Below are 18,911 nucleotides of genomic sequence, written 5' to 3'. Positions count from 1 at the left end.
AACTGAACACAATACTGCGAGTGTGGTCCAACCAGGGTTCTATAGAGCGGCAACATTATCTCGTGTCTCTTGAATTCAATCCCCTGCGTAATGAAAGACAACAGTCCATCACGGGTAAAGCCCTCCTCACCATATACACTGCCTATAAAAAGTATTCAGCACCCCCCTCCCTGCCCGCCATATGTTTTCATGTTTTATTGATTATTGTTTACAACATTGAATCACAGTAGATTTAATTTGGCTTTTTTTGACCCTGATCAACAGAAAAAGACTCTTTCATGTCGAAGTGAAAACAGAACTCTACAAAATGATCTAAATTAATTACAAATATAAAACACAAATCACTGATTGCATAAGTATTCATCCCCTTTAATATTCCACACCAAGTAATCACTGGTGCAGCCGATTGGATTTAGAAATCACATAATTAGTTAAATGGAGACCAGGGTGCAGTCAAGGTGTTTCAATTGATTGTAGTAAAAATATACCAGTATCTGGAAGGTCCAACTGCTGGTGAATCAGTATCCTGGCAAAAACTACACTATGAAGACAAAGGAACACTCCAATGAATTTTGTAAAAAGGTTATTGAAAAGCACAAGTCAGGAGATAGATACAAGAAAATTTCCAAGTTACTGAACATCCCTTGGAGTACAGTTAAGTCAATCATCAAGAAATGAAAAGAATATGGCACAGCTGTAAATCTGAGCCACCATGCGAGAAGGGCACTAGTGAGGGAGGCCACCAAGAGACCTATGACAACTCTAGTGGAATTACAAGCTTTAGAGGCTGAGATGGGAGAGACTGCACATACAACTGTTGCCTGGGTGCTTCACCAGTTGCAGTTTTAAGGGAGAGGGGCAAAGAGAAAGCCACATCAAATCTCAGCTAGAGTTTGCCAGAAGGCATGTGGGAAACTCTGAGGTCAGCCAGAAGAAGGTTCTATGGTCTGATGAAACTAAAATTGAGCTTTTTGACCACCAGACTAAATGCTATGTTTGGCGTAAGCCAAACGCCACACATCATCAAAAACACGCCATTCCTACCGTGAAGCGTGGTGGAGGCTGCATCATGCTGTGGGGATGCTTCACTGCAGCAGGCCCTGTAAGGCTTGTGAAGGAGGAGGGTAAAATGAATGCAGCAAAATACAGGAAATCCTGGAGGAGAACATGCAGTCAGATTGTCAGGAAGTGCAGGCAGGTGATGGGACTTAGTTGCAGCCAACAGGCTGAGTATCAAATCATTAGCGATGCAGAATCAGAAAGGATAGCAAATATGGTACTCAAGGTGTTGTATCTAAATATGCGTAATATAAGAAAGAAAGTGGATGGTCTTGTTGCACTATTACAGGTTGCCAGGTATGATGATGTGGCCATCACTGAATCGTGGCTGAAGGATGGTTGTAGTTGGGAGCTGAATGTCCAAGGTTACATGTTGTCTTGGAGGGATAGGAAGGTAGGCAGAGGGGGTCACGTGGCTCTACTGGTAAAGAATGGCATCAAATCAGTAGGAAGATGTGACATAGGATCGGAAGATATTGAATCCTTGTGGGTTGAGTTAAGAAACTGCAAGGGTAAAAGGACGTTGATGGCAGTTATATACAGGCCTCCCAACAGTGGCTGGGATGTGGACCACAGATTACGAAAGGAAATAGAAAAGGAGTGTCAAAAGGGCAATGTTATGGTAGTCATGGGAGATTTTAACATGCAGGTTGATTGGGAAAATCAGGTTGGTAATGGATCTCAAGAGAGTGAGTTTGTTGAATGCCTAAGAGATAGCTTTTTCGAGCACTTTGTCATTGAGACTACTAGGGAATCAAATATACTGGATTGAGTGTTATGTAATCAACCGGAGGTGATTAAGGAGTTTGAGGTAAAAGAACCCTTAGGAATCAGTGATCACAATATGATTGTGTTCAACCTGAAATCTGATAGGGAGAAAGTAAAGTCTGATATAGCAGTATTTCAATGGAGCAAGGGAAATTACAATGGTATGAGAGAGGAGCTGGCCAAAGTAAATTGGAAGGAGATGCTGGCAGGGATGTCAGCAGAGCAGCAATGGCATGCATTTCTGGGGAAAATGTGGAAGGTGCAGGACGTGTATTCCAAAAATGAAGAAATACTCAAATGGTAAAATAGTACAACGATGGCTGACAAGGGAAGTCAAAACTTTTATAAAAGCAGAAGAAAGGGCAAACAACAAAGTAAAAAATTGTGGGAAGATAGAGGATTGGGAAGGTTTTTAAAACCTATAGAGAGCAACTAACAAAATCATTAGAAGGGAAAAGATGAAATATGAAAGCAAGCTAGCAAATAATATCAACGTGGATAGTAAAAGTTCTTTCATGTTAAAAATAAAAGAGAAATGAGAGTGGATATAGGACCGCTAGAAAATGAGGCAGGAGAAATAATAACGGGGGACAAGGATAAGGCTGGTGAACTAAATGAGTATTTTGCATCAGTCTTCACTGTGGAAGACACTAGCAGTATCCCTGATGTGCTATGTGAAGGAAGAGAAGTGGGTGCAGTTACTATTACAAGAGAGAAGATGCTCAAAAAGCTGAAAGACCCAAAGGTACATAAGTCATCCAGGCCAGATAAACTGCATCCTAGAGTTCTGAAAGAGGTAGTGTTAGAGACTGAAATGATCTTTCAGAAATCATTAGACTCTGACATGGTGCCAGAGGTCTGGAAAATTGCAAATGTCACTTCACTCTTTAAGAAGGGAGGAAGGCAGCAGAAATGAAATTACAGACCAGTTAGCCTGACCTCAGTGGTTGGGAAGATGTTAGAGTCAATTGTTAAGGATGAGGTGATAGAGTACAAGGTGACACAGGACAAGATAGGACAAAGTCAGCATGATCTCCATAAGGGGAAATCCTGCCTGACGAACCTGTTGGAATTCTTTGAGGAGATTACAAATTTATAAATTAGAGCATTGCGTATAGGAGTTGGGATGTAATGTTGAAATTGTACAAGGCATTGGTAAGGCCAAATTTGGAGTATTTTGTACAGTTCTGGTCACCGAATTATAGGAAGGATGTCAACAAAATTGAGAGAGTACAGAGAAGATTTACTGGAATGTTACCTGGGTTTCATCTCCTAAGTTACAGAGAAAGGTTGAACAAGTTGGGTCTTTATTCTTTGGAACATAGAAGGTTGAGGGGAGACTTGATAGAGGTTTTTAAAATTATGAGGGGGATAGATGGAGTTGACGTGGAAAGGCTTTTTCCATTGAGAGTAGGGAAGATTCAAACAAGAGGACATGAGTTGAGAGTTAAAGGGCAAAAGTTTAGGGGTAACATGAGGGGGAACTTCTTTACTCAGAGAGTGGTAGCTATGTGGAACAAGCTTCCAGTAGATGTGGTTGAGGCAGGTTCGATGTTGTTATTTAAAGTTAAATTGGATATCTATATGGACAGGAAAGGAATGGAGGGTTATGGGCTGAGTGCAGGTCGGTGGGACTAGGTGAGAGTAAGAGTTCGGCATGGACTAGAAAGGCCGAGATGGCCTATTTCCGTGTTGTAATTGTTATATAGTTATGATTACAAGTAGGATAGATAAAGGGGATGTAGTGGATGTTGTATATTTGGACTTTCAGAAGGCCTTTGACAAGGTGCTTACCAAGTTAGGAGCCCATGGTATTACAGGAAAGTTACTAACGTGGTTAGAGCATTGGCTGATTGGTAAGAGGCAACAACTGGGAATAAAAGGATCCTTTTCTGGTTGGCTGCCAGTGACTAGTGGTGTTCCGCAGGGGTCAGTGTTGGGACCAGTTCTTCTTATGCTGTACATATATGATTTAGATGATGGAATAGATGGATTTGTTGCCAAGTTTGCAGATGATATGAAGATTGGTGGAGGGGCAAGTAGTGTTGAGGAAACAGGTAGGATGCAGAAGGATTTAGACAGATTAGGAGAATGGGCAAGAAAGTGGAAAATGAAATACATTGTTGGAAAATGCATGGTCATGCACTTTGGTAATAGAAATAAATATGCAGGCTATTTTCTAAATGGCATGAAAATCCAAAAATCTGAGATGCAAAGGGACTTGGGAGTTCTTGAGCAGAATACCCTAAAGGTTAACCTACAGGTTGATTCAGTGAGGAAGCAGATGCAATGTTTGCATTCATTTCAATAGGTCTAGAATACAAGAGCAGGGATGTGGTGCTGAGGCTTTACAAGGCACTGGTGAGGCCTCACGTTGAGTATCGTGAATAGTTTTGGGCCCCTCATCTTAGAAAGGATGTGCTGGTATTGGAGAGGGTCCAACGGAGGTTCACAAGGATGATTCCAGGAATGAAAGGGTTATCATAGAAGGAATATTTGATAGCTCTGGGTCTGTACTCACTGGATGAGGGGGGAATCTCATTGAATCCTTTCGAAAGTTGAAAGGCCTAGACAATAGATATGGAAAAGATGTTTCCCATGGTGAGAGAGTCTCGGACAAGAGGGTACAGCCTCAGGATAGAGGGGCGCCCTTTCAAAACAGAGGTGCAGAGAAATTTCTTTAGCCCAAGCATGGTGAATTTGTGGAATTTGTTGCCAGATGCAGCTGTGGAGGCCAGGTCGTTGGGTTTATTTAAGGCAGGGATTGATAGGTTCTTGATTGGAAATGTCATCAAAGGTTTGGGGAGATGGCCGGGAACTGGGGTTGAGGAGGAGAGGAAAAAAAAAGGATCTGCCATGATTGAACAGCGGAGCAGACTCAATGGGCCAGATGGCCTAATACTGCTCCTTTGTCTTATGGTCTTATAAATCCTAATGCAGTCTGCAAAAGAAATGCAACTTGGGAGAAGAGTTGTTTTCCAGCAAGACATTGACCCCAAGCATAAAGCCAAAGCTACAAAGGAATGGCTTAAAAACAAAAAAGTTAATGTCTTGGAGTGGCTAAGTCAGAGTCCAGATCTTAATCCAATTGAGAATTTGTGGCTGAATTTGAAAAGGGCTGTTCACTTACAATCCCCATGGAATCTGACAGAGCTTGAGCAGTTTTGTAAAGAAGAATGGGGAAAATTTGCAGTGTCCAGATGTGCAAAGCTGATAGAGACAGACTCAAGGCTGTAATTGCTGCCAAAGATGCATCTATTATATACTGACTTGAAGGGGGTGAGAAATTATGCTGTCAATCATTTTGTGTTTAATAATTGTAATAAATTTAGACCAATTTGTGGAAATTTGTTTTCACTTTGGCATGAAAGAGTTTTTTCTGTTGATCAGTGTTAAAAAAGCCAAATTAAATTCACGGTGATTCAATGTTGTAAAACAATAAAACTTCCACAGGGGTGAATACATTTTATAGACATTGTACATGGAGTGTGTCGCAGGAAAACGGCATCGATCAGCAAGGACCCCCACCACTCAGGTCATACTCCCTTTTTACTTCTGCTATCAGGAAGAAGGTAGAGGACTCACGGCACCAGGTTCAGGAACAGGTATTAGCCCTCAGCCATCAAGCTCTTGAACCAAAGGGGGTAACTTCACTTGCCCCATCACTGAACTACTCCCACAATGTGACGACTCACTTTCTGTGACTCTTTATCCCGTATTCTCAATATTTATTGCTTATTTATTTATTATTACTTCTTTCTTTTTATTCTTGCACAGTTTGTTGATTTTGCACACTAGTTGTATGCCTAGTTGGTGCAGGTTATCATTGATTCATTTATGGTTATTTGATTTATTGAGTATGCTTGCAGGAAAATGAATCTCAGGGTTGTATATGGTGATGTACATGTACTTTGATAATAAATTTTGTTTGAACTTAATCACCCTACCAACTTGCATGGTAACTTTGAGAGATCTATTGGCTTGGAACCTGAGATCCCTCTCTTCCTCGTTTTGATGTAGGAGAATTAACGCGGGCCTTTGCTGATGCAGATAGGAACGTGTCATCTTCATGTCAGTCTGAAAACCATCTCTCTTGAGCAGCCTACCTCCTGATGTGGACAAGTGCTCTGGGCTTGTTCTTGCGCATATGACAACAAAATCCACTTCAACTTTGACATTGACAACACTGTCTGTTTACAAAGCTGTCTGGTAACCTTCAAGCAACAAACGAACTGCTGGAGGAACAGTAAAGGGGAATGGGCAGTCGTGGTTTCGGATTGAGATTGTTCATCTGCACTGAAAGCAAAAAGGGTTATAGACAGTATATAGAGGTGGTTGAGAAAAAGCTAGTGGCTGATAGGTGGATCCAGGTGAGGTGGGAGGGGGTGGTTAATAGGCAGATGAGAGGGTGGGGGGAAGAATGGATCGGATGCAAGAAGCTCAGTGATGAGCCACGTGGGAACTTTATTAGGTCCCTCCTACACCTAATAAAATGTCCATGAAGCGTGTTTGTGGTCTTCTGCTGCTGTAGCCCATCTACTTCAAGGCTTGTTGAGCTGTTGTTGTAACCTGTGGTTATTTGAGTTACTGTTGCCTTCCTGTCAGCTTGAACCAGTCTCAAAGTCTCGTTTATTATCAAAGTACGTATGCAGTGTGCATCTCTGAGATTCATCTTCTCTAGACAGCCACAAAACATAGAAAATCATCAAAATCGTTCAAAGAGAAACATCAACCCACACCACCCCCCAAACTGAGAAAAAACAAATACTCAAATGGCAAGAACGTTATACCCTAAACCCCACCCTGCACAAAAAAAACTACCAAATCGTGCAAAACATTAACAAGAAAGATCAGGCGAAACACAGAACAGAAAAAGCATCAAACTGAAAAAATCCAGTCCAGAGAGAGGGAAGAGACCACTCGAACACAGAGGCAAAGCAGCAAGCGATAGGCCATCACACACAGACACCTTATCCAGCAACGAGGCAGAGATAAGCCGTCACACACTACCTTATCCAGCAGCAATGAAAGATGTGTCACAGCTACAAGTGACAGGCAGGTCGTCAGTGCTGAACACTCATTCACCTTCCACAAAGGAGAGTCCAACCATTCTCCTCTGACCTCTCTCATTAACAAGGCATTTTTGCCCACAGAACTGCAACTCACTGGATATTTTAGCTTTTCCCAATTTTTCTCTGGAGACTGATAACCCTAGAGACTGTTGTGTGTGAAAATGCCAGGAGGTCAGCAGTTTCTGAGATACTCAAGCCCCCCTGTCTAACACCAACAATCATTTCATAATCAAAGGCACTTAGATCACATTTCTTCCCCATTCTGATGTTTGTTCTGAACAATAAGTGAACCTCTTGACTATGTCTGCATGCTTTTATGCATTGAGTTGCTGCCATGTGATTGGCTGATTAAATATTTGCATTAACAAGCCGGTGTACCTAATAAAGTGGCCACTGAGTGTAGGTGTAAGTGACAAGAAAGTTGAAGAGGAAGATGGAGTATAGAACAAAGACGGAAGTGGGAACTGGCAGACACAAAGCACTGGAGTGGGAACTGGCAGACATACAAAGCACTGGAGTGCTTTTAATTTCAAACTGATTTTGTTATATACATGGTGCATTAAGAATTGATTCTGGATTGAATTAGTGCCTGCGATATTCACATAATACCTTAATGCCTGAATCCCCAACCCCATTCTTGGGTGAATTAATTAACTCTTGACTTCGCATTACAGGTGCATTGCCTAGGTGGTGAGATCGGTGCGGAAGTTTGGGAGCATCTCCTCGTGATGATCCGTTGTCCTTTCCTGGCCCTGTCAGCGACCGTCAGCAATCCGCAGGACCTGGCACAGTAATTCCACCCTAAAGCTTTTTTGTGTTTGTGTAGACCTGGAATTTCCTCAAAGTGGGCAATGACCTGCTGGCTAATTTGAACAGGTCCATCAGCAACTCCAGTGTGTTAACCCTCCACCCCCCCCAAATGCACCTCCCTTCATCAATATTCTCTACCTTCTGCAGAGAGAGGAGCAAAAGTCTTTCCTCCATGTGTTCCATATGCATATCTTGGGTCCAGCTGAAATTTATTCAGGTTTGACACTCAAATGAAACGTGTTTTGTTCCTCTGTGTATACACCGATCTTACTGCAGAGCAGTACAGCACATAATGTCTGTGCTGCACCCAATACACAATTCAACTAAATCTCTTCTGCCTGCACATGATCTTGTGAAAAGAGATGGCACAGACTGGTCCTATACAATACTAGCATTAGGAAGAATGATACAAGAAGGTGTAAAATTCGTGTGAATAAGAATAAATTTCTTAAGCCCCAATGGGTACTGAATCATTAGAATTCTCTACCCAAAAGGGCTGTAGGCAGTTAGGTGCTGTGTTTTCTTAATAGATCCTTGGATTTATTTAATTGTACAGCTCTTCTGGCCCACTGAGCCACACCGCCCAGCAACCCACCTATTTAATCTGAGCCGTATTACAGGACAACTTGCAATGACCAATTAACCTACTAACCAGTCTGTGGGAGAAAACCGAAGCATGTGGAAAAACTCACATGGTTACTGGGAGAACATACAAACAGCTTAAAGATGGCTCTGGAATTGAACCCTAACCTGTGATGCCTCGAGCTATAATAGCATCACTCTAGCCACTATGGCACCCTATATGACTTAGATTAAAGGGAATGGGGTTAGTGACAGAGAGTGGATCTGAGATAAAGCATCTTGAATGGGAGTGTTGATGCCAGAGACAGAATGGCCCACTTTGCCTCTGTCTATTTCTTGATCAAAGTGTACGTAGGAAACCACCCCATGAACTTTTACTGAGCCTGTGCAATGTCATTCACAGATGGCTGCAGTCGGTGAAGACCTACTGGGAACGAGTAGAGAGGAATTCTGAAAAATCTTCCCCTGCAACCACCAAGCAGATGGGCAAAAGAAAGGAAGGCGCTGAGAGGCAGTCCTTCAAAGTGAGACTAGGTACTGACAACAACGTGGTTGAAGAGGGCAATCCTTTAGTGCAACTTTTGCTTGTAGGCTTTGCAGAGGTTTGCCAGCATATCATCTGGATTAAAGGGTATGAACTTCAAAGAGAGTTTGGACAAACTTGGGTTGTTTTCTCTGGAGCGGTGGAGGCTCAGGGAAAACCTGACACGAGATTTATAAGATTAAGGGAGGCATAGCGTAGACAAGTGATATATTTTTCCCAGGGTCAAAATGCTTAATAGAAGAGGGCATGCATTTAACGTGAGAGTGGTTAATTTCAATGGAGATGTGTAGGGCAAGATTTTTACATGGTGGTGGGTGCCTGGAATGCACTGCCAGGGGAGGAGGAGAGGAGGTCCTTAAAAAGGTACATCAATATGGAGAGAATGGAAGGATATGGACATTGTGTAGGCAGAAAGAATTGTTTAGTTACGTACTTAATTAATTTGGCACAATGTTGAGGACCTAAGGGCCTCATCTACGTCTCTGCTCTAATACATCCTTAGTAGTTTGTGCTAAAACTGAAGTGGTACTATAGCTCTGTATCCAATGCCCAGGTATGGAAAAGCCTACAGAAAGTGCTGAACACAGTGATGTCCATCACAGTCAAAGCTCTCCCCACCATTGAGCACAATGACAATATTGTGCAAGTCTTAGATACAGTAGCTAGGGTGTCCAAGACCTTTGCACAGTACTGTAGTAATTTTATGTACTGTATTGCACTGTACTGCTGTCTCAAAAAAAAACAAATTTCATGACATATGTGAGTGACGATTAACTTGATTCTGATATGGGTCTCTATTGTGGGCTGAGAATGGGAAGGGGACAGGGAGAGGGGAATCATGGATGGGAAAAGGGGAAGGGAGAGGGGAGGGAGCAGGACGCACCAGAGAGACATTCTGTAATGATCAATAAACCAATTGTTTGGAATCAAATAACCTTACCTGGTTTCTCAGGACTGGGTGTGTCTGCACCCATGCATTCACTCTCCCCCACCCTGCACTCCTTCTCTGCCACCTGTCCCACACCCCTCCCACGACGCTCCATCCTCACCATTCCCAACATCCTTTGCTCCTGGCAGATTTACCAACTTGCTCTCCGCTCCACGTTGACATACAGGACTGTGCAAAAGTCTTAGGTGCCGTAGCTAGGTATATGTGCCTAAGACTTTTGCACAATACTGTACAAGGAACACTGCCACAAGAAAGTGGGATCCATTATCAAAGTCCCCACCATCCAGGCCTTGCCTTCTTCTCACTACTACCATCAGTAGGAGGTACAGAAGCCTTTACGTCCCACACCATCGAGTTTTTACCTTGTACTATTTCAATGGCACAGGAGGAACCTCATAAAGCAGCCTCTGACTGTACAAATGAAAAGAAAGGGTAAGAGAGGGACGAAAGGAAAATTCCCCAGTTTCGGTACAAGCAGAAAGAAAGAACCAGTTATCTAACATTGGAGGATTCAGTAGTGATTCCTGCAAGCTTAGTGTGCCCAGTCAGAAGATGTTTTGTCCCTCAGTCTGTTTTGTGCCTCATTGTAACAGGAGCTCACAGATAGAGAGGTCAGAATGGAAGTGGGAGACAGAACTAAAGTTCCCTATCCCACTAAAGTTCACTGAGGATGCGAGGTGACTTTATAGAGTTGTACAAGTGGTAAGAGGCACAGATCAAGTGGACAGTCATAGACACTCTTTCGCTAGGTGGAAATGATTAATATGAATCAGAATCAGGTTTGACATTGCTGGCATTATGACATGAAATTTGTTGACTTTGTGGCAGAAGTAGAACGCAATATTGATTGATTGTTTAAAATACAGCACGGAGTAGACCCTACCAGCCCTTCAAGCTGAGCCACACAGCAACCCCCGATTTAATCCCAGCCTAACCACAGGGCAACTTACATTCACCGATTAACCTACCAACCAGTAGGTCTTTGAAATACGGGAGGAAACCGGAGCACCCAGCAGAAACCCATGCGATCACAGGGAGAACATACAAACTCCTTATGGGCAGTGGTGGGAATTGAACCCTGGTCTCTGGAATTGTAAAGTGTTGCACTAACCACCATGCTACTGTGCCATCCAATGCATAATAATAGAAAAAAACACTGAATTACAAAAATGTATATATTAAAGAATTAAATAAATAGTGCAAAAATAGGAAATAAAGAAGTGGTGAGGTGGTGTTCATGGGTTTAATGTCCATTCAGAAATCCGGCAACAAGCTGTTCCTGAACCGTTCAGTGTGGCTTTCAAGCTACTGTACTTCCTTCTTGCTGATAGCAATGAGAACGAGGTACGGCCCGGGTGATGGCCATAATTTTAAGATGATTGAAGGAAAGTATAAGGGTGGGAATATCAGAGGTAGTATTTTTTACATAGAGAGTGGGGGGGGGGGAGGGAGCGTGGAATGTCCTGACATGTGTGCTGGTAGAAGCAGATACACTAAGGGCATTTAAGAAACTCTTAGATAAGCACATGGATCTTAGAGAAATGAAAGGCTATCTGGGAGGGAAAGGGTAAATTGATCTCAGAGTAGGTTAAAAGGTCAGCTCAACATTGTGGGCCAAATGCCCTGTACTATGTGTAGTATTCCATGTTCTGTGCTGGTAACCTTGGATGATAATGATGTCCAGAAGGCATCAGGAGTTTCAAAACTGGATGAAGGTAACAAAAATGACTTTATAAACCTCTGTAAGGTCATCTTCAACTTACCAACTTTTCTGAAAAAGATGCAGCCCATCCAATGCTGGAAGAATTCAGCAAGTCAGGTAGCATCTATAGAAATGGTGAAACAGTTGATGTTTTGGGTTGAGACCCTTCATCATGAATATAGACTGTCTTTATAATCAAGCCCTTAAATCCTGTTAAGATCCTTATGGTTGTTTACCAGGACATTTTTTGTGAAGTGGAAATGGTTTATTATTGTCAAGATATAGTGAAATATTTGTAAATACAAGAGATTCTGCAGATGCTGGAAATCCAGAATAACACTCACAAGATGCTGGAGGAACTCAGCAGGTCAGGCAGCATTTACAGAAAGGAATAAAGAGTCGATGTTTCGGGTGGAGACCGTTCACCTGGGCTGGAAGGGAAGGGGGAAGAAACCAGAATAAAATGGTGGGGTTAGGGGAAAGAGTGCAAGCTGGCAGGTGATAGGTGAACCCAGGTGGGTGGAGGGGATGAAGTAAGAAGCTGGGAGCTGATAGGTGGAAAAGGTAAAGGGCTGAAGAAGAAGGAATCTGATAGGAGACGAGAGTGGACAATCTGAGAAAGGCAACAAGGAGGGGCACCAGAGGGAGGTGATAGGCAGGTGAGAAGAAAAGGCATAAGAGGGGAGCCCAGAATGGAGGGTTACTTCAGGACATCGAAATATACGGTGAAATGCATTGACTGCATTAAAAACCAATGCACACAAGGATGTGTTACAGGTCGCACTTACTGATCAATATTGCCAGATAGGTTTACTTACAGGTCCTGAAGCTACTCACACACACTGCAACATCACTCATACTTTAATCGTAACAGTGCATTCTATTGTTTGCAGTCATTTACGAAGAGCGGTACAATGACCTTGAAAAGTTTGTCTGTGATTTTGAAGATGGCGAATACAAATTTGTACCCTATCATCCCTGTGCTGCCTTAACAGTCGATCATGTAAGTTGGAGTTGCTTTGAAATAACTTAGAATAAGTTATAATTTGGAATAATTTAGGAATAACTTTGGAATAATTTAGCTGATACACTAATGTAGGGATTGAGATGGCATTATAAGATCAAAGAATAATACAGGACAGAAAACTGGCCATTCAGCCAAGTGGTTCATGCTGGCCGAGATGGCCACCTAAGTCAGTCCCATTGGCCCACGTTTCCTCCAAATCCCTCTGAAACTTTTCCAGTCCTTGTACCTGTACAAGTACCCTTTTAAATTTCAAGTATGCTTGTTTTCCCCTCTGATACTAGAACCAGAAGTCTGTTATGTCAAAGGTTAGTTTCTGTGTCAGTCGAAAGCTGCTTCTGCCATGCCGGACATCAATTGGGTCATTTGAAGGACGCAGCAGCTATTTCCCGTTGGTTGCCTTGTGTACCACAGCACCGGTGTTCGGTTTCAGGACTTTCCTTTGTCTCCAGGGACTCATCTTCACACTGAGGTTGTGACCAATGCTGAAGAACCATTGGGAAAGTAATCTGTAGATATTGGAGGCCCCCATGCCTGCAATATTGCAGTTGTGTAACTTTGGGAGACTTAATGAGGTACCTGTTGAGTTTGAAATATTACTGAAAGTTTAGTATTGTAGTTTTTGTAACTTCAGATGGCTTAGATGTTTGATCGAATGTTTTACAGTTTGTAAATAAAGGTTAATGTGCTTATTCATAATCAGTGTCTTCTGTCTCACCTACCAAACCCATGAACCCGTTTCCTCATAACAAGATGACAGGTTAAGAGTAAAAGCTGAACTATTCAAGGGGAACCTGAGGGGGAGTTTCTCTCTGAGTGGTGGTGAGAGTGTGGATCGAGCTGCCAGCAAAAGTGGTGGGTGGGGGTTTGATTTTAACATGTAAAAGAAGTTTGGATAGGTACATGGATTGGAGGAGTGTGGAGGCCTGTGATCCAGGTGTGGATCAATGGGACTAGACAGAATAATAGTTCACTATGGACTGGATGGGTCAGAGGGCCTGTTACTGTGCTGAGGTGCTCTATGACCCTATGACTCTCACTGTTGTCTACATCTGTCTTAACCACACGAAATGCTGGAGAAACTCAGCAGGCCAGGCAGCATCTATGGAGGGGATAGACCCTTTGTGAGGACCATTCATCAAGATCTCTGTGTCTCAACCACTTCCTCTGGCAGCTTATTCTGGTTTGCACTGTGCTAGTAGCACAGGGCTTGAAATACCAATTTGGATTCCGGTGAATTTTGTCAAACCAACAGTAGATGTTTGAGTATATGTTGATGCTCTTTTAAAATTGTAAAATGTTTTAGAGTGATTCACAGGAGAAGACTCAATGGGCCAAATGGCCTACTTCTGATCCTGTGTGTTATGGTGTGATACCAACCTGCTGAGAGGATCATTGGGGTCCCTCTTCCACACATCCGAGATAATTATTAGGAGTGCTGTGCATGCTGAGCCCTTAGCATTGTCTATAATCTCTCCCAACCACCCAACAATCTCTTTGACCCCCCCCCCACCCCACCATCAGGCAGGATACTGGAGCATTAGGGCAAGAACTGTTAAGATGGGAAACAACTTCATCCCCCAGGCCGTGAGACAACTGAACTCCCTGCCACCACCCGGGTCTCATCACCTATAAAACCCCAGTACTGTTATACTGTTCACTTTTTAACTTGTGTGTAAATGCACCTTGGACCAGAGGAATGTTGTTTCATTTGGCCATATACGAGTGTGCAGTTGAATGACAATAAACTTGAAATTGAACAATGGGTTTTGCCCCACAGATGAAAAAGTATGGGATCCCATCTGACCTTGCACTTTCTCCAGCTGAGTCCCTTAGATTGTATGACACAATGGCAAGTGTTTGGCAGGACTGGCCGAGGGCACAGGTAGGTAAAAGTGCTGAACTGGCGACAAAGAAGCAGTTCATTATTCCCTCTGTTTTGTGTTTAATTTGTTTTCCTTGTGAATGCAGCTTATCTGAAGCTCTGTGCCTGTGATGCTGTTGTAAGTTAGATTTTCATTGCATCTGTACGTACATGGACCTGACTTTGACATTGACAACTCAATATGGCATCCGACGCTTTGTGTTGTCAATCACTAGATCCACCTTACCTCACCCAATGGGTGTCAACAACAGACCAAGTTTACGTCACTCACCGGGTGTCAATCCGATCACACCTTACATCACCCACTGGGTATCAACACCCACCCCCACTAAATCTCTCCCACAGGGTGTCGGCTCTCCACATTATTTCAGCCACAGGGCATCAATGCACATGTGCATTTTATATCACCCATTAGGTGTCAATAACTGAGCTCAGCTGTTGGGTGTCAACACTACCCTTGTCATGCCCCTCCCACTGGGTGTCATGTCCACAGTTCAACTCAGACTTTTTCGTGTAGGAATGGAGCAGGAAACAGGACAATAAAACCAAAGCAAACTGAAAGCAGTGTTGCGGGAGGGGTGGAAGGATTTTAGAGCAGCTTGTGTTTGTGCCCACTAAGAAATCACAATTCTGCATGGGGCATTGTGTATTGAACCAGATTTGATTATGGAGCTTATGGTAAAGGAACTCTTAGGACGCAGTGATCATAATATGATAGAACTCATCCTACAGTTTCAGAGAGAGAAGCCAAAATCAGATGTGTCTGCATTACAGTGGAGTAAAGGGAACTACAGTGGCATGGGAGAGAAGCTGGCCAAAGTTGATTGGAAAGGGACACTACCAGGGATGATAACAGAACAACAATGTCTGGAGTTTCTGGGGCAAATTCAGAAGGTGCAGAATAGATGTGTCTCAAAGATGAAGAAGTATGCTGAAGAGAGTATGACACAACTATGGTTGATAAAGGAAGTCAGACAGCTTAAAAGGAAAAGAGAGTGCATGGAATATAACAAAAATTAGAAGGAAGTGAGAGGATCGGAAAGCTATTAAAAATCAACATAAAAAGAGCTTTGACCAGCGGCCAATCCACACATCGGAAGTTCTGAGAGGAGGGGACTTCAATCAGGTTCACTGCCCGAGTACAAAAGGCAGCAATGGATCGCTAAATCAAAAAAGAGCTCTAACCAGCAACCAGCTGGCAGTTGGGATTGACCAGCAAGCGCAAATTAAAGGAAGGCAGGGGCAAGTGCAGCGGCCATCGTCACAGCGACCATCGTCTGAGTGGACAGAGTCAGAGTGGTGATCTTGAGGCTTTAGCTCTTCAAAACTTCAGCGAAGAGAAATTTCATCCAGAGAAGGCAAAGGAAAGCTCAAGCTTTTATTCCTTCCCTTCTTTATATCTGCTCAGATGTCTGGCAGGATAGTGGAATGCTCCCCTTGCGGGATGTGGGAAGGCAGGGAGACCTCCAGTCTCCCTGACAATGACAACTGTGAGAAGTGCATCCAGCTGCAGCTTCTAACAAACCCTGTTAAGGAGCTGGAGCTGGACCTGGAACTGGATGAACTCCGGAATATTTGGGAGGCTAAAGGGGTGATGGATAGGACATATAGAGAGGCAGTTCACCCAAGGTGCTGGACACAGGAAACTGGCTGACAGTCAGGAAGGGGAGAGGGGTTCAGGAGCCAGTGCAGAGTACCCCTATGGCCATCCCCTTCAACAGCAGGTACATCATTTTGGATACATTTGGGTGGGGAGGATGACCTAACATAGTGGTCATCCACTATGAGTCTGCCTCTGAGACTCAGAGGGAAGGGGGAAGAAGAGACACAATGTGTTGATAGGGGATTCATTAGTTAGGGGAACAGACAGGAGGTTCTGTGGACAAGAATGAGATTCTTGGATGGTATGTTGCCTCCCAAGTGCCAGGGTCCAGGATATCTCAGATCGAGCCCTCAGCATCCTTAAGTGAGAGGGTGAACAGCCAGAAGTCGTGATCAGTGTAGGTGCCAATGACATGGGTAGGATGAGTGACAAGGGTGTGTATAAGAAGTTCAGGGAGTTGGTGTAGGAGGGAGGGCATAACATTTTTAGATCATTGGCTCTCTTCCAGGGAAGGTTGCACCTGAACTGGAGGGGGACTAATGTCCCAGTGGGAAGGTTTGTTAATGCTGCACAGTGGGGTTCAAGCTAGAGTTGCAGGAGGATGGGAACCAGAGTACCAGAACAGTTAGTGGAGAGGTTATGGAGGCAGATTTCGGTATTGAAATGCCCCATGACTATCGTAACATTGCCCTTTTGGCATGCAGTTTCTATCTCCCGTTGTAATATGTAGGCCACATCCTTACGACTGTTTTGGGGGGGGGGGTCTGTATTCAACTCCCATCAGGGTCCTTTCACCCTTGCAGTTCCTTAGGTCTACCCACAATGGTTCAACACCTTCCTACCTTATCTCACCTCTTTCTAATGACTTGATTTCATTTTTTACCAACACAATAAATGCCACCCCCTCCGCTTTTATGCCTGTGGGTGGAGGTTAGGAACAGGAAGGAGTCAATAACCTTACTGGGTGTTTATTATAGGCCGCCCAATAGTAACAGGGATATCGAGGAGCAGATATGGAAACAGATCCTGGAAAGGTGTAATAATAACAGAGTTGTCGTGATGGGAGATTTTAATTCCCCAAATATCGATTGGCATCTTCCTAGAGCAAGTGGTTTAGATGGGGTGGAGTTTGTTAGGTGTGTTCAGGAAGGTTTCTTGACACAATGTGTAGATAAGCCTACAAGAGGAGAGACTGTACTTGATTTGGTATTGGGAAATGAACCTGGTCAGGTGTCAGATCTCTCAGTGGGAGAGCATTTTGGAGATAGTGATCATAATTCTATCTCCTTTACAATAACATTGGAGAGCGATAGGAACAGACAAGTTAGAAAAGCGTTTAATTGGAGTAAGGGGAATTATGAGGCGATCAGGAAGGAAATTGGAAGCTTAAATTGGGAACAGATGTTCTCAGGGAAAAGTACAGAAGAAATGTGGCAAATGTTCAGGGGATATTTGTGTGGGGTTCTGCACAGGTACGTTTCAATAAGACAGGGAAGTTATGGTAGGGTACAGGAACCGTGGTGTATAAAGGCTGTAATAAATCTAGTCAAGAAGCAAAGAAAAGCTTACAAAAGGTTCAGAGAGCTAGATAATGTTAGAGATCTAGAAGATTATAAGGCTAACAGGAAGGAGCTTAAGGAGGAAATTAGGAGAGCCAGAAAGGGGCCATGAGAAGGCCTTGGCAGGCAGGATTAAGGAAAACCCTAAGGCATTCTGCAAGTATGTGAAGAGCAAGAGGATAAGACGTGAAAGAATACGACATATCAAGTGTGACAGTGGGAAAGTATGTATGGAACCGGAGGAAATAGCAGAGGTACTTAATGAATACTTTACTTCAGTATTCAGTACAGAAAAGGATCTTCGTGATTGTAGTGATGACTTGCAGCAGACTGAAAAGCTTGAGCATGTAGGTATTAAGAAAGAGGATGTGCTGCAGATTTTGGAAAGCATTGAGTTGGATAAGTCACCGGGACCGGATGAGATGTACCCCAGGCTACTGTGGGAGGTGAGGGAGGAGATTACTGAGCCTCTGGTGATGATCTTTGCATCATCAATGGAGACGGGAGAGGTTCCGGAGGATTGGAGGGTTGTGGCTGTTGTTCCTTTATTCAAGAAAGGGAGTAGAGATAGCCTAGGAAATTACAGACCAGTGAGTCTTACTTCAGTGATTGGTAAGTTGATGGAGAAGATCCTGAGAGGCAGGATTTATGAACATTTGGAGAGGTATAATATGATTAGAAATAGTATGGCTTTGTCAAGGGCAGGTCGTGCCTTACGAGCCTGATTGAGGATGTGACAAACACATTGATGAAGGAAGAGCAGTAGATGTAGTGCAAGGCATTTGATAAGGTACCCCATGCACGCCGCATCTGCTCTCAGGATAAGGCTTTTCAATTCAGGACGAGGGAGATGTCCTCCTTTTTTAAAGAAAGGGGCTTCCTCCTCCACCATCAACTCTGCTCTCAAACGCATCTCCCCCATTTCACGTACATCTGCTCTCACTCCATCCTCCCGCCACCCCACTAGGAATAGGGTTCCCCTGGTCCTCACCTACCACCCCACCAGCCTCTGGGTCCAACATATTATTCTCCGTAACTTCCACCACCTCCAACGGGATCCCACCACTATGCACATCTTCCCCTCCTCCACCTCTGCCTTCCACAGGGATCGCTCCCTACGCGACTCCCTTGTCCATTCGTCCCCCCATCCCTCCCCACTGATCTCCCTCCTGGCACTTATCCGTGTAAACGGAACAAGTGCTACACATGCCCTCACACTTCCTCCCTTACCACCATTCAAGGCCCCAGACAGTCCTTCCAGGTGAGGCGACACTTCACCTGCGAGTCGGCTGGGGTGATATACTGCGCCTGGTGCTCCTGATGTGGCCTTCTATATATTGGCGAGACCCGACGC

General features: G+C 43.8%; 1 protein-coding gene across 3 annotated transcripts in view; it reads left to right on the top strand.

Annotated features, from left to right (window-relative positions):
- LOC140197548 (probable ATP-dependent RNA helicase DDX60) overlaps positions 1 to 18,911 on the top strand; it is a 171,740-nt gene that overhangs the window by 63,905 nt on the left and 88,924 nt on the right. For 2 of the 3 annotated variants that reach the window (XM_072257623.1, XM_072257622.1), the window contains exons 19-22: positions 7,574 to 7,689; positions 8,695 to 8,825; positions 12,380 to 12,489; positions 14,291 to 14,395. In XM_072257623.1, the coding sequence (XP_072113724.1) occupies positions 7,574 to 7,689; positions 8,695 to 8,825; positions 12,380 to 12,489; positions 14,291 to 14,395 (462 nt within the window). The remainder of the gene's footprint in view (positions 1 to 7,573; positions 7,690 to 8,694; positions 8,826 to 12,379; positions 12,490 to 14,290; positions 14,396 to 18,911) is intronic. The other variant, XM_072257624.1, reaches the window with a different exon arrangement.

This window comes from Mobula birostris, chromosome 5, assembly GCF_030028105.1.
Source record: "Mobula birostris isolate sMobBir1 chromosome 5, sMobBir1.hap1, whole genome shotgun sequence".
Taxonomy (NCBI): domain Eukaryota; kingdom Metazoa; phylum Chordata; class Chondrichthyes; order Myliobatiformes; family Myliobatidae; genus Mobula; species Mobula birostris.
Note: the sequence above shows the minus strand (reverse complement) of the source record. Positions and strands in the feature narration are given on the sequence as shown.